The sequence below is a fragment of the Aspergillus luchuensis genome, chromosome 8 (genome assembly GCF_016861625.1).
Source record: "Aspergillus luchuensis IFO 4308 DNA, chromosome 8, nearly complete sequence".
Lineage (NCBI taxonomy): Eukaryota > Fungi > Ascomycota > Eurotiomycetes > Eurotiales > Aspergillaceae > Aspergillus > Aspergillus luchuensis.
Window position 1 is genome coordinate 1,959,873 of NC_054856.1, and position 16,131 is coordinate 1,976,003.

General features: G+C 46.5%; 4 protein-coding genes across 4 annotated transcripts; all 4 read right to left on the reverse strand.

The window, feature by feature from the left end:
* Positions 1 to 311: 311 nt before the first annotated feature.
* AKAW2_80700A (uncharacterized protein) lies at positions 312 to 2,173 on the reverse strand (the record flags this gene model as incomplete). Its single annotated transcript, XM_041681749.1, has 2 exons — positions 312 to 1,539; positions 1,593 to 2,173. The coding sequence occupies 2 exons, from the start codon at positions 2,171 to 2,173 to the stop codon at positions 312 to 314; spliced, it is 1,809 nt and encodes a 602-aa protein (XP_041548661.1).
* A 923-nt stretch (positions 2,174 to 3,096) lies between these two features.
* AKAW2_80701A (uncharacterized protein) lies at positions 3,097 to 4,341 on the reverse strand (the record flags this gene model as incomplete). Its single annotated transcript, XM_041681750.1, has 1 exon — positions 3,097 to 4,341. One exon carries the CDS (start codon positions 4,339 to 4,341, stop codon positions 3,097 to 3,099), a length of 1,245 nt encoding a protein of 414 aa, XP_041548662.1.
* A 2,628-nt stretch (positions 4,342 to 6,969) lies between these two features.
* Positions 6,970 to 8,305, reverse strand: AKAW2_80702A (uncharacterized protein; the record flags this gene model as incomplete). Its single annotated transcript, XM_041681751.1, has 2 exons — positions 6,970 to 8,240; positions 8,302 to 8,305. 2 exons carry the CDS (start codon positions 8,303 to 8,305, stop codon positions 6,970 to 6,972), a joined length of 1,275 nt encoding a protein of 424 aa, XP_041548663.1.
* Positions 8,306 to 11,228: 2,923 nt separating this feature from the next.
* On the reverse strand, positions 11,229 to 12,287 carry AKAW2_80703A (uncharacterized protein; the record flags this gene model as incomplete). The annotated part of the gene is made up of 1 exon (XM_041681752.1): positions 11,229 to 12,287. One exon carries the CDS (start codon positions 12,285 to 12,287, stop codon positions 11,229 to 11,231), a length of 1,059 nt encoding a protein of 352 aa, XP_041548664.1.
* Between the last annotated feature and the right edge of the window lie 3,844 nt (positions 12,288 to 16,131).

Consider the following 16,131-nt stretch of genomic DNA (forward strand, 5'->3'; position numbering starts at 1 on the left):
TGGCAATAGGCTTGGTATGAAGACCAAGTATGCTCAGCGTCCGCCAATGGGTTATGACAAGACAAAAAGTTCATCAAGCCACTGCAGCCCGGCAAGTCTCCTGGATACTGTGTGATAAAGTTCTCTACCCCCCCAGAAACAAGGAATAGGCTAGAGGAATCATGGATCATTTTGATGGTCCGGCAGTGTCATTTTGGCTTAGTTCGAGGGGCGTGGCGCGTTCCAAGATTTAGCAAGTATCTATTCTTGGGGAAAGACATAAACAGTCTTAGCTCGAGTAAGTTGGTTGCACGCTGAGTGTCAAGACACTATTACAGTATAGCAAGGCCTGAGAAACATCCTTCTCCCTGAGTTACCACCGTCTTCTTCGTTCCAGTTACCAGATACACACATCCACCCAAGTCGGTGACATAGACCCCATTCTTCGTCAGCTTCAATCCAATAGGCTCATGGAACTGTCTCGCGAGTATTTCCACCTTATCCCCGATTGTCTCTTTATCAATATCGCCACTAAGATCAACCCGATTCAGGGAGCACCCCATAGGATGCTCACCGCGATCTGTCCAGTAGAGCATTTGAGTCTGCGTATCGTACTCCAAATCAATCGGTTCTGGGCATCCCTCTAGCAGACACTCTACATCAGCTCTGTTGTTGGCAGTTTGCCCAGCAGGAATATCGATCCCCGCACGGAATATTCTCCCCTTTCCGGACTTGCTCGGCCCTTTCTGAGTCCAGTAAATATGCCTATTCTTCCGATCAAGGGCCACACCCACGCAAAACCGCATCATATCTTTCCTTTCTGATGGGACTTTCAACGACCCAGTTTGAATCAGTATCTGATGATCAGTTCCATCAAAATTGCACCGGTGCACACTCATTCCCTCGCGATCGCAGAAATACAATTTACGATCCACATCGTCGACAATGAGCTGTTTGGGTGTATAAACCGTTCCAGGCTTCAGGAGCGTGTGAACATCACTCCCATCGAGCTTAGCCGACTGCACAGACCCGTCACAGGCAGAGAGGGCGTGTCCCATGCTCGTCCAGAACATCCGCCCACAAGAAGGAGAAACATCAATTCCATCTGGCAAAGATAATCCACTGACAAGGGTAGTTCTTTTTCCACTCTTCGGGGAAACTGCAAGAATACGACCTGCTGTCCTCGCATCATGCAGTGCGTTATTATCCCCGATACCAACATCCAAGACATAAAGCTTCTCAGACATGCTGTCCTGCTCGGCGGGATACAACCCACCGGACTCGCACTTGTCACCCAATCGCCCTTTGTTGATATAGTTCTCACGTAACCAATCAACCGATTTGTCCCCATCCAGCCCCCTTTCCTGGATGTAGTTCTCCTCGATAGCTGCAACAGTATCCAAGCCAACCTGATCCATCAGCTGACACGGCTGGCCACTCTTTGGGCGTTGAAAAACTTCCTTCCATAGTAGGTCAATGTCATCGGGGGTGCTAATTCCTTCAGCCAGAATACTCAGGATCTCTCGCTTAATGGCCGCCCAAGCACGGCCAAATACAAACCTGCATCATGATTAGCATCGATACCCCAGAGCTAAAAAGAGAATAAAACATACCCTGTACTTTCCCTCCGCACCATAAACGGACGCATTCCACATTCCTCCAACACCTTCATCATTTCAGCCATCACCTCTTCTTCAGTCGAACCACAGGTCATCACCTCTACTGGTCGCATCTCCGGCGGCATCATGAAATGTACATTCATCACTCTCTTCTTTCTCTCCTCACTCAAGCCAGGAACCATAAGCCTTGATTTGAAGGAACTCGAATTCGACGCGAGAATACAATCCCCAGGCACGTATCTATCCACTTCCTCGAAGATTCGAATCTTGATAGGGAGCTGTTCTGGAGTTGCCTCGATGACTAGCCATGCATTCTCAACCGCTTTCTTCAACTCAGAGAAGAGGGATAGCCTTCTCCGCTCAGGATGCGGTAAAGGCGTCAGTACAGTGAATGCCTCGCCAGAGGATTTGATAAATGACTCAGCAGCGGAGAGAGCATTGTGATCAGGATCAACAAGATGCACGGTGTAAGAGCCAGCGAGAAAGACGGCCGCGATCCGACGACCTAGAATACCCGCCCCGAGGACAGTAACTGGTCTTGAGGGGTGGTGTGTGTGGGCTTTGTGGAGCGTCATGGTGAGTTATGTCTGTAGATGCCAGTTGACGTTGGAAGCACTTCACTTCTGGCTAGTCTAGTTGATAATATGTACTCATGTATATTGATTATATTCCAGATAACTTGCTACATAAAGTAGTAGAAGACGATAATAAACTTCGTTAGTGCCCTGCATATCCTGGTTTCCGGCATGCCGATAACCGGTTCTTAAAGTCTGGAAACCCGCCTGGAAACGGGCGCGGAGAGGAAAGCAGCGCAAATCCTGGGACTTTAGAGCTGGATTGAAATACTTGATGCTGATCGGACAAATTTTTACTTTAATCGTTCTGGTAGTTGCTTTCCTGGACGTACAAATATCGATGTCATCATCGTGAACTCTGTTCTAGAAACTCTGAAAATGTCAGTCGATGGATGGCAAGGGGGTGAGAGGATACAATAAGTTTGAGATCTTTGGTTGATGCTTCCTTGTGCCATGCTGTTGCTATACTTCATTAAGAAAGAGACGCTGTGTCTGTTTTCAGTATTATTTTGTGGTAGAATCATACAGAGATTATAATTGATCTGGGATGGTGGATGGGACTTGTTCATCGTCACGACGCCATGGCCCAAGGAAAAGCGTATTGGGCCCTACTACTTACTATATTTAACTACGAACAAATCCTATATTACGTGATAGAATCTCCTTCCTTGTCTTTTCTCATATATGCTACGCAGCTGTACTACCTTCGGAAGAAAGTTACTACTTTCTGATCAAGGTGTTTTGCTGGGGCACTTACTGATAAATAAAAACAGAGCTACAAAATAACCACGCATCCAGTTTTTGTATACTGTATAGCTATCATAAAGAGTCTATCGAATTGTTTGTCCATAATGCATATCTCATATCCATCTCATAAATAAAGCCCAGCATGCACCCACGCTTATACTCATCACCAACATAATCTACACCCCCAACTGACTCGCCACAACAGGATCATTCCAAAACGCGCACCTCTTCACCAAATCCTCACCGTACGCACCCCCCTTACCACTCCCAGTGAATCTCATCTTCGGACCACCCAAGACCTGCAACTCCGGCGTAGTGGAACTAGTATTCGCCGCATACGCCTGCCCCCATCCCTTAACACTACCCCTAGCACGGCTCGGATTGCCGTAGTACGCAAACGAAGCCCAGCTAGCACCCATCTCCGACGCAAGCTTCCGGTCCGATGCCGTAGAAATATCCTTGAACAAACCACCCGTAACTGAGTTAAACAGATACATGATATCACTGAAGTGCGGAACACCGTAGTACGTCATGCCCGAGGACTCAAACACCTCCGCAAAGGCCGTTTGGTTAAGTGCGTAGAGGTAGTTCGAGACATTGGCGGGGTTAGTGGCGTACTTAATGTTCGTCTGGATGGTCAGGAGACTGGGACAGGTGAAGTCGAAATCGCGATGCATCTGGCTAGCGCGGAAGTAATGCGCGGAGATGTTTGCAGATGGGTCCGGGGAGAAGTCTGAAACGGGGTAGAGGTCCAGGGCTTTAGCGATGGTAGCATTGGAGAGGTTGGGGTAGCTGTCCTGGAGGAAGGCGGCGATGTCGGATGAGGAGTTCAGAGTCGTGGAAGTGAAAAAAGCGCCGTCGTTTTCGCACCATCCGGAGATGAGGTCGATGTTGCGGGCGAATTGCCCGGTTCGGAGAAGCTGCGAGGGGGCATCGGGGATGAACGATGAGGGGGCTGTGGGGATGAAGACGCCCATGCCGCCCATTGAGTTGAGGGAGAGTTCGTAGGAGTAGGCCGTGTTGAGGAGGGTCTTCATTGGGAGACGACGCAGACATTCCAACTCCTCTCTGCTGGAGGACGCGGTGCAGTTGACCAGGTTGGTTAGGGTGGCTGTGTGCTTGCTTGAGGTGTTGGTGGTGGTTCCGGGGTCGGCGTTGGCGCCGCCTGATTCCATGATTGCGCGACGGAAGGGCACTTTGGGCACTTTGCCGCCATAGGCTGTTAGCTGCAGGCCGACGCCTGTTGCACCGTCACTTTCGCCGAAGATGGTGACCTGGTCTGGGTCGCCGCCGAAGGCGGCAATGTTGTCTTGGACCCACCATAGGGCTAAGCGCTGGTCCAGCAGACCGGCGTTCAGCGAGTCAGATTCGTTTAACGCAGGTGATGAGGCGAATCCGAAGATGCCGAGACGGTAGTTCATGGCAACGTAGATGACGGGGACATCCTTCTGGGCGGCTCCGTAGACCAGGAGGCTTGGGTCATAGGCAGAGTCGTAGATTTGGCCGATGGTGTCGCCGCCGCCGTAGATCCATACAAGAACTGGTAGACGGTCTGAGGAAGACGTGTTGAGTGGCCGATCGACACGCAGCGTTAAACAGTCCTCAGATATCGAAGTGACATTGTCAAAGATGGGAAAGTCTGCAATAGGTTCCTTTTGCTGGGGACAAGCTGCACCGGACTGAGTGGCATTCACCACAGAGCCGGAGGGATAGTTGTAAGGTTTCGGGGGAGCAAAGCGGTTGCTCCCGCTCGTGTCTTCACCAAAGCGGATGTTGAGGAAGGATTCGGGTCAAGTTGCTCGCCGTCCCCTTGAACGAGACGTTGGAATCACGGAGGTGCACTGTAGGGATTATGCTCGAGAGCAAAGGGCGGGCAAGGCCCAATATACACACTTCTCCAAAAAGAAGAGAGGAAAGTGAGAAATGCATTATTGGAGGTAATGCTGGGTTGAGACAAGAATCGCATTGTTGCGGATTTTGAGGCCCTTATATGCGACGAACTGCTCAGCCTCGTGGCAGGGAATTGATGATGTCAGGGTTTGAGACAGTGAGACCTGGCCGGCCATAATTGGCTGGACGTCAGAATTTCCCCATCGAGAAAACATCGCGAGGATCCCATGGTAATTCCAGGCTCTTCTCCGAGCTAGTTATGGTCTTGGTATCAGCACTAGTGAAATTCTTTCCATCGAAAAGCTTCGATCGGCACGCTGTGCCTCACCCTGCGGTGCTTTTCCGGCTGCAATGCAATGCGGTCTGACTCAGCCTCATTATCAGAATTGTCTTCATTTTTGCCTGAAGCATTGCAGTGGGTCATCAATGAGTAGGTTACAACTAAAATTAGGGAACTGATCTCATCTTTCTTTTTCAATGGACTACTGATACATCTATATTCAGGTGGAATCATAAGACGTGAAAGGGATGAAGGGGATTATGGCCCAAAATGATGACCTCTGGGCGTATATCGAGTCAGGCCATATCGCGAAGATTGCCAATGATCACGGCCTTAAGTCGTTTACGGTCGGACAAGTACGTTAGAGTACCTCTGGACACTATTAGATCTAATATATGCTAGAATGACTTGGATCGCCGGATGTATTATAAGGACGAATATCTCGTTGGTTGACCACAAATCCTCGACATGTTCGAAGATGAGGACCGCATACAGCAAGCTGATTTGTTTTACAAATGGCTCAGAAAAGCATACTTTACAATATCAAGTGCACACAGTATTCCGCTTGCCGCAACTGAATCTTGGGAGGACTTTATGAAGATTGCGTGGGATGAATGTAGTGATGGAAATCCTGCAAGTGATTCAGTACTATGTACGACCTCATTATATTCTTCACTCCTTGTTATGTCACAATGTTTAAGTTAATAGTTACTTTTACTACCAATTGTATCCAGATTTATAAACTGTTGCTTTCTTCAGTGGTATCTTAAAAGTTCACATAATTTAGAGTAGCTCTAATTAGCTGTGAAGACACTGAAAAGATAGCACTCATCTTTCAATCTCAATTCTGTACAAATCCACAATTATGAAAGCAGATTCTATACTTACAGCTTCGTTCCTATATTGTGCGAGGAAGCGAGGACTTCCCTACCAAGCGGCGTATGACGCGATCAAAGAAAAAAAAACTGTCGAGTACAGGAATCAGCTTGCTTCGTATTCCTTGAAAACTGAGATTGTGACAGATCATGAAGTTGAAGTTACATGTTAGGTGGAGACGCAACCCTGGTGCAAGTGTATATATATTTCTAGATTAACCGCGATAATGCCTCGCATGGTCCCATACATTCAACCCTACTTATGGTCGACAAGGCCCAATGTAATCCTGGTGATATATTTGCACTCAATATGTTTCTTTCGCGGTCCACTAAGTTGAAGTTGAAGTGAATGAAGAGAACCAGTGACAAAAGAGGTGGGCCTTGTGCTAGGCCCGCGTTTTACAACGGGAATGTTAGGGACTTGAAGTCGTCGGACGAAATATTGGATGACCGGCCTTTCATGAAGCTGGCGACTTAGGTTCACAGTATGGTATGGATACCGAATCCACACAATGTGAGAATTACCTCGGACACCGCGCAAGTGACCATGTATTAGGAGAGTTGTTCTGCACTATCCGCCTCCTTTCTCTCTCATTGTAGTCAAGAATCAGGATTTCGGGCTTTAATCCGGTGGCCAGTCATAGAGCAGGCCAGATATTGTGCGCCGCCTTTATAGTCAATCACCCAGGAACTCATCGATCAAGCGGGATGCAATCTTTCAAATCCACCTTAGCGAGCTCTGCGAATGTTCCGTCACGCCATGTTTGTCGCATTAATCTTGGTACCATCCACTAATGCATTCCTTTCCATTCATTCCATATTCTTATACCTGATTGAGCCCGCTAGAGTATCCATAACTATCTCATACACCAGCCTTGAGTAGAGTCTAAGCGGATGTCCGATCGATAGACAAGTATAACTTGGTCCAAAAAGGCCGCTGTGGCTGTTCATCCAAGTCTTATTATTTCTACTAGTCCCAACTGAGGGGCTGGAGCTCAGGTTAATTATGACAAGGCTATACAGTACCCATAATCATGCATCATCAATACGACAGCCACAGCACCAAGAACTGTGGGTGCAGCGTAGACAATAATATAGAAGATAAACAACCGGACTAGTGTCTTCTCCCACCACGGCGGGGCCCCTGGGTACTTAGTTTGGATCCTTTGCCTGAAAGGGGCAAGGATACCCCCAATCACAATCCCACCCAGGAGCCAGGTAAGGACGGCAGCCTCTTTGAAGATAGTGGTGTTTTCTCCCGCTTGTCCATCCGTGTAGGCAAAAATAATGATCACCGGCACTGCACCAAGTATGAAAATAATGATCCCAGTTGCAATAAGAGACTTTAGGCCATATCTGTCAAACCATTTCTCGTTTTCATTTGCGATTGTGTCAAATTGTGTGTATGCGGGAATTGACTGTTTTATGGCAGAATTCTGGACAATTGTCACGCTGTTTCCGGAGCAGCTTAATTGCAAGTCGCCCTGCTGCACAGTCCTAACCTGAACACTGGGCATATTATTATTGCGATAAGTTAGCCTCCCAACAGTTCCATCGAACCAACGAACACTTCCCGGGCCATAGGTGGTTCCATTGTCAGTAAGGTTTATATTTTTCACCTCATCGAGCTCATGTGACTCGACCAAATAGAGGGTTGGATAACCAGGGGTAGCAACGTTTCCGGCAAAATTGATTGCTGACATGACCAAGTAAGGTAGAGGTGTAAATCCGTACGCTGCGAAGCCGTAGAGTCGGATCTGGTCCTGGTCATGACCAACAGTTTTGATCAACGTGTAGAGAGCATAAAACCCTTGCACCACTGCGACTATGGCTTTTGGAAAATTGTTGGTAGATGATATCTGGATATCTCTGACATTCTGTAGTGGCTCCACGCTGGCGTTCGAGGGTAGCATTGCCAATTTGTAGCCAGCAGGAAGATTGTATTGACCGTGTACTTCTCTGCACCGAAATGTGGATGTAAAATCTATTTCTTCAAGATTGCGACGGTCGACTGAGATTTGTGCTTGTCCGCCGGCATGAAGGTAGACATCCCGTAATGTTTGACCAGCTCTTGGCGACCATTGGTCATCTCGAACAACCGTACACAACGCACCAGAGCGAGCAGCCATGCGAAGAGGATCTTGGTAATACCAGTTGCCGCACCGACAAATGGCATCTAATCCTCGATAAATCCCATAGTAAGGATAAATCAGAGCGATAACAACATTAAACAAAGCAGAAAACATGTTCTCACCAGGTATAGACTTCACAGATGCTGCATGTGCTAAGTAATTCACAAGAAAGAAGACAACGATCCGGTACCATGGATTAGGCACACATAGCAAATGAGGATTACCATGTTGAAATGCATTGTCTGGAATTGTGAGATTAATGTTTTGTGTTTGGCAAGTAGTAGATTGCTCATAAAACTCATTGCTCGCCAGTGAAAATTGAGATGGTAGGACTAAGATGCCATTAGGTAAAGGGAGTATCATAGACCATATGTTGGACTGCATGCTGAGAACAGTAGATAAGATGTATAAGAAATTCCTTAGTTGATAATTTCACAGCTTATTGAGTTGGCTCGGAATACTAAAATTCGAGGAGACATCTAATTTTCATGACCGACCTTTAAATAGAAGTGACTTCTCTTCGTTGAACAATTTGATCATTCTCTGTCTGGTATGTTCCTTATGTACGTGAGCGGAAATATGACGAAAGATACTGATGAAAACGGCACTCTACTCGTGATGAATACGAGGCGAGCAAGCGTTTCCTATGGACCATCCTTTCTTTCCGAACATCTTTACATGACTTCAATAAGACGTCGGCGGATCAAGCACAGGGTCTGGAACATGAACTTATGCTCAATAAGAGAAGGAGTTGTAAGGCTAGACCCTACGCCAAGTTCCATGACCATCTGATGATAGTTCATAGTTGTCCCGAAAAAGCTATACAGATATTTAACCTAGACTTTATTACCCTTGAGATTAAGTTACGAAACCTAGGCTGTATTTGCTAGCAGCGTAGGGTCCAGAGAGGACACTGCGATAGCCTCCCAGCCTTGCAACCTGTTCAGAAACCTTAAGGAAGTTTTCATGTGACTGCGATCATTGTACGACAATATAAGGAATAATGGTTTAGCCTCAACTTCACCAGAGTTCCTGCTTAGGGCTGACGTTGTGTTGAGATTACCGGTGGCCACTTGAGCTATTTATGAGATATCACGCAGGTAGTACCTAGTAAAAAGGAAGCGGAAGTACTCCTTCTGCTGACAGGACCTACCGTATCAAAATTGGTATCAATAACGACAGGGTGAGACGACTAGTAGAGTTAGCTAAATAGTTAATATTGTGGTCTGAGTCACTAGATGTTCCAGGGCCAATTAGAAACTTTCCCGCAGAATGGCGGTCTGACCCATAGTGTCAGTAGAGGAGTTCCGATGTCCTATTTCATTTGGTGCCAGATAATTTCAGTTTCTGAATAAATTAAAGAGAGGAACAGAGGAACAACGCCTGTTATATTCATGTCTCTCCACTGATAATAAGATGTGGTGGTGTCAAACAGTCCGCCATAACTACCTGTCTAGCAATTGATAGGTGTAAATAAATGCACAGTGTGGTAGAGTTCTCTTTACAGTGCTCAACGATTTCTTCCCACTCTAGAGTGGAGAGATAGTTTTCATAATTCTTGTCACAAAAAGCAGGCTAAAGGAATTATTAGTTTCATTTTATTAATGTACAGTCTCTTTCACCACAAACAAGTGTGGTTGGGTTCATGCTACTCCGTATTAAGGGATACATCTCATCCGCAATCTTATGGAGCAATAAAAAAAGTGGGTCTTGGCCCTTTCATTAAAGCAGTAATACGCACGCATAGATTATAGATCTTTAAAACGGTTACTTTCTTCAGCTCAGTGTTGATTTTACTTTAACTGTCAATGAAGAACATGTAGAAGGGGGGCGGCATGAGCTTCGCGATTATATACTTTCTCTAATCCCTCAAATATGAGTTACAATAAATCAAGCCCAATCCATTCATTTCTGCCAGCAATGAACTGTCTCTTCTCATGGTAGTAGACCAATTGATGGTTGCATTGCCAGCCTTGTTCATGCTTATCTTAGAGTTAGTTTGGCCGTCACTGCTATTTGGCTTTATAAATCTCCGTCCATTCTTTGATAACATTATAACTCATAATGTTATCAAAGAATGGACGGAGATTAGTTAATTCCGCAACCCCAGCGGAGACAGGAAGGCCCCACCCGCCAGATCTTACTGATCCTGTCCTCTGATTCTTAATGATTCTTAATGACATTGAGAGCATTGAAGCAAGAAAAAAAGATATAAAGACATACAACAGAAGGGATTCGCTGGTGGTCACCCACCCAACTACTAACCTCCCGGCGTGTGGCTTAAGTACGGCTGAGCGGACGGGAAGCCCTGTTTTCCACACCCTGTGGTCGTATGTACTGTAATCAACATTGGAAGGAGTGATATAGAGCAAAATGCGAATGTTTTCTGAAAAGAGTGAAATTCTTGGAAGTCCCGCCGAAGAATCCTGATCAAACACAGCATATGTAGAACACATGAAGATCGATCTTCAGACCCAAGCTGTCGTGGGTCGGCATGGAATTGCCGCGCTACTATAGCGCCGCACGAAAGTCTCTTACATTAAAGTCGGCTGGAGATCATAAGATAGAGATTCCCGAGATATAGCTAACCATGGCAGGGTATGAATACGACGATGCTCTGATTACATGTGGCTGTGAATCGGCCTGGAGTCTCTAACAATTATTTCGCCCATATGGTATCAACATCATTGTTCTTTCCAGTAAGGTTCAGTTAGGGTATGGCCAAGGATAGATCACAATTTCAAATCCACCCAGAATCTGTTCTACCTTTTGTCTACATTAGTCTACCAATCGATTGAGTCGAATCCTCCAATGCAATCTGCAGATCATATTCCACGGCGGAGCAGTGTTAAAAGTATTTTGAGACAATATCTGATCAATCAAAAGCTATATATGCTGACAGTATGCAGTGATAGCATAAATAATATTGACCCGTGAGGTCAGTTACTGTGGCTTTTGGCTTTCGAAGTAATCTAGAGCATTCCATAGTACCTCTGCGTCAACTGAGATATACCCACATATTGACGTCCAAGGACCGTATTATTTATCCAAGAAGCTTGTCCATGTAGATTAAACCTTCCTAGTGAAATGCCACCAAGTCTTGGGAATTCGGTTTTGTCTATGCAACGCAATCAAAAAGCTATGTAAGAGTCCACCGTCAAAAGGTTCAACGCTCTGTCTGATTCTAGCTCTTCTCGATACTCATAACCACCCATCCACATAGTAACCTGATACCACCAGCTGTCTCTCCCGAAGCGCATTGCTGTCGTGTATTCCCAAAATTCGGGATACCAACCTCCCGATTCCCAGTCGAGAAAGCCAGCCAAGTGCCCATCTTCATTGATTAGAATGTTATGAGCTTTGAGGTCTCCGTGAGTGAACTTGACTTTATAAGGGCGCTGTTGTAACTGCTTCGCAGTAGCGAATGTATTATTGTAATCGTCAACAGATATGAAACCATGCTGAGATGCTGGTGCAAAAAGGTGCTGGTAGAATGATTTGTGATCTTTGAAAGGACCCATGATGTGGTCAGGGACGCGCGAGCTGCGGAGGGCCGTTCCGATAGGCGAGCAGATAATATCCTGACTTGGTGGCTCCCACTCGCGCATAGCGTGGACGCAAGTCTTCAGTTCTTCAAGCCACGGACCCTCGTCAGCAACCTCCAAGGGATCATCGGAGTTCACAAGACTGAAGCCCGGCAGTCTCGTCATGAGTATCGAGACCTCTCGGGTCAAGTGAGGAGTAACGTGCTCTCCGCAGCTGAGGACTCTTGGGACTGGAATACCAGCTGCTCGAGCCATTTGCATTGCAATGACCTCCTCCACGCTCGTCCGATCGGTCCATTTTAGAACGAGTCCAAACGGCAGCTGGATAATGTGCGGGTCAAAATATAACCCGAACAGGTAGCAGTAGCACCGTGAGAAGTGGTAGAGCAAACCATGTGCTTTACCCCAAAGCCATCTGCTATTGGCGCCTGGTACGGCGGGCACTGGTGGGGTTACTCTTTGGACTGTAGTAACAGCGGGTGCTGGCCAGGTATAATCCGGAGTTATGATTGACGGGATAAGGGAGAGCCACATTGTGAACAGAGCCCTCCAGAAGATGAACAAGTCAACATTTCTCGGTCGCTGTAGGAAGTAAACAAGGATATGCCGGACAATTGATCTTGCGGTTCCGACATGACTCTGCATGTGTTTTCTTTTAGTGATCATATATTTGGCTAGATAAGGGTATAGATATGCAAACACTATGGTGAAACAGAGAGATACAGATTCGTCCTTGGTGGTTAATGTGGGTGGCAGGTATGAATTGCACTCTAGACCCGTAAAACTGAGCTAGTCTCCAGCATGAGGCATTCGGAGTACTACTAGGCATACATGCCAAGGGCAAACTCATTAGCCATGTCCAAAACCGAGGCCACAAGATGATTCAATGACCTCGACCATGGCCTCTAATTTATCCCGAACATGACAATACTGATTGTCTCAAGTCCGCCTAACTGTTTAACTCATTCTTTACCCTATTCCACACCATCACCATAGATATGCTAGCAGCTTCAGGGTAGCTATTCAAGGGCCACTGATTATTATACCTCCATATCCACAATATAGGGCTTGTTAGTGATCTCGTTCGTAGCTGTCATAGCTGTATGCCTTACATATAGTCTATCGCATATCGCCCAGCCTTTATCACCTGGCGTACCGTTTGGACCCCGATCATGCACTTCTTGGTGCAACTGTGAAAGACCCAGTAGACAGCAATTGATCTGGTAATTTCCATTATTCGGAGAGTATCTTGAGCGCCATGGATTAGATCGGCAGATGAAATTCCAGCCGTGATTGTACAATTAACTTAGTTCCCCACCCTGTGCCAATCAAACTAGGATCACACGTATAATGATTGAATCTTGTATGATCCTTTGCCAATATTCTTCAAACACACGTGGGAATCCTGGAGGCGATTATGAACGGGACATATCAACGCCAACCTGTTTCACGAAGATCTCCTGTAATACTGCCTAATGCAGTAGCTCCATTACTCAAACGGATCGATCTTGTCATATGGAATCTTACATCGGAATATAATGCTATTGGTGCGTTTTGGCAGGTGACAATGCATAGCCGAAGGCCGTACGACCACGGGTAGTCGTCCGAAGCTCTGATACACCTATCATCACCTGGACTTGAAGCCAAACGCTTGGTCGCAGAGGTTAAATGCTGGTCATTGTTGCAAGTATACAAGACGTTACACATCCCCAGCGCTCTGGTAAAATTGGGAATCTGCTTATTTTTCGCGCACCTCTTGAACATACAACACGATTGTCAGCCACATCAGTATGGCTCTCTTGAATCAACCGTTAACGCCAAGGAGGCAACTCGGATAACAAATCCATTTTCTCGTGTCCGTATACCCTTGTGAGGAAGGTTTGGAGTAGGAGGCCTGATGTATACTAGCCAATTGTAAAAGCATACTTTGACTTCAAGATCACACGAGGTATCATGGGATACATCCACTATCCTCTTTTCTCGTATTGGCTTCACGTTTCAGTCACTCGTGGGCAACATATGAAATGCTAGATCTGATTAATTAGCAGCAATAATTAGTGAAACATTGATTCAGGATCACGAACTGGGAATCCAACTCCGCTCCGTCCATACAGATGCTCATCTCGTAATGAGAGTGGCTGTGCCACGTACTAGACATAGATCCCTTGACTGTCATGATCAAACACCAGTCAAACCTACAAGGTAAGCGAGTAGAGCAGCGTGAGAGTCGACATGGCTGGTATAAGAAGGCTGGCTCTCCACGAATTTGATCAAGCCAATGCAACATCCATCAGAACCCCAAAAACACACTCTAAAGCAAGATAATCTTTGTCCTCATCATGCATCTTATTCCTGTTGCTATCGCCACCCTTCTGACGACTGCCAGCGCTATCGCAGTTATCAAGCCCGCTGCCGGTGACACTGTTCACTGCAACCAGCCATGGCAAGTGTGCTGGACCGCGGTCAAGTAAGTATCGCGAACGACTCGAAACTTTGAAACATGGTCTAGTGCCCTAGCTAATGTAATTACATTCTCCAGCACTGATCCGCCACAGTTCTGCCTCTACCTCACCAACTTTAGGGAATTCCCTCCCCAGATCGTCGATCTCCTCAGCCGGACGCCCATCACAACTGATGGTGGGGGCTGTGTGACGATTCCTCCGCCAAGTTGCCCCTCCCCCCTTCGCACAACGTATGTGGTAGACTCAATTTTAGTACCGTTCGTGGGGTGCGTGTCCAGTATTTGCTGAAATGAAGTTTGCGTCTTCTAGTCCTTATCGCGTCCGGGCTGCTTCCTGTTCAGATTCCAATACTATCTACGCGGAGTCTGGGGACTTTACTCTCCTCCCTTAACTTCCTGCCTCTACGGAGAGAGATGTACACGGAGTGGACTTGTTTAAACGACGGGCCGTACTTTGGTTAGCAAGAAGACTGATAGGAGGCAAGTTAAACTAGTAATCTGTTCTGTTCAAGGGCAAGCTTAGTATGCCGCAAGCATGGGGCAAATCGCAACATCGCTAATCATAACTGGCTTCAACAGTCAGTTCATTCGTTTTAAGAGTTTCACTTTTGTTAGGTCATATTTTTTTCAAATTTTAATTAGTTCCTGCTTTTTCACAGTCTTTTCCTTCTAGGAGGAAGGATACCCTAGGTATCTGATAACTTAGTCGAAGACACAGGACCAGCTGCGAGTCGCTTCAGTAACTCCAGGCTGTATAATGGTGATATTAAGTATTCCAGTATTTTATAACCAGCGTTGATGATACATGGTTGAAAGCTTGGATCAGTACTTAAGAACCAACTCAGCAGGTATCTCACATATAATCCCGATGCTATCAACAAAAGAGATGTTGTTTTAATGGGCAATTTCGGTCATCTGTATACGGAGTCTCCATGAAAATCGAGCGAAGAACCTGTAACCGAGTAGTCTCTCTGACACCGTGCCTTTCAGGTATAAAGGCAAGTAAGCTAGTTACCGATGATATATATGACAGTACATCTTCACGTGATATATGATCACTACGGCAACAGACAGTTCGTGCTTGTGGAACGCTTCTTTCTTCCCAGATGCGCAAGAGGCAGCTTCGGAACCATCATCAGGCATCTATCATACCAACTGACCATGAAGTGTCATGCCCAGATACTTGGGCGCTCTATTCTTTCCTCAACACCTATTAGCCAACCATGTTTCTCCCCACCAAGTGTCAGGTCGCCCCACTGTCCCCAGAAGACCCACTCAGGCTTATTTGCACGGCATAGTTTCACAAAGCCTCAGGCTCGCGTGGAGTACAACTGGATCATGGGGGTGGAAAAACTTGAAGAATATCAGCCTGGAGGTTACCACCCGGTTATGATCGGTGACGTGCTTCATAGCCGGTACCGCATCGTAGATAAACTAGGTCATGGTGGTTACTCTACCGTCTGGCTCGCTCGAGATACTGCCCTTAAGAGATATGTCGCCCTGAAAGTCAACACAGCGGACGCGCATCCACGGGAGGCAAGGGTACTTAGGACACTGTTTAAGTCATCCTCATCCTCAGCACCTCCTGCCCACGGACGCAGCTTGATACCGATGATATTCGACGAATTCCAAGTACAGGGTCCAAACGGGATACATGCGTGCTATACTACAGCCCCCGCACAAGGCAATCTTAGGGAGATCTCTTTCAGCCGACTTTTCCCCCTTGACGTGGCTCGAGCGCTGTGCTATGGACTTACACAGGCTGTTGCTTACACGCATTCGCACGGATATGTACACGGAGGTTCGTCAAGAAGGCCCTCTCACGACGTGGTCCCCATGAGCTAATTACGAACCTACTGAATCAAGATATTCACCTAAAAAATATTATGATTAAGCTCGCATCTAATTTTGACAATCTTTCTATCAAAGAATTGTAAGAAGGTTATGGGGAACCCGAGACAGTTCCCATCTCGCGCTGCGATGGAAAGCCCCTTACTCCTAATATCCCAGCTCAAGCGGTGAAGCCTT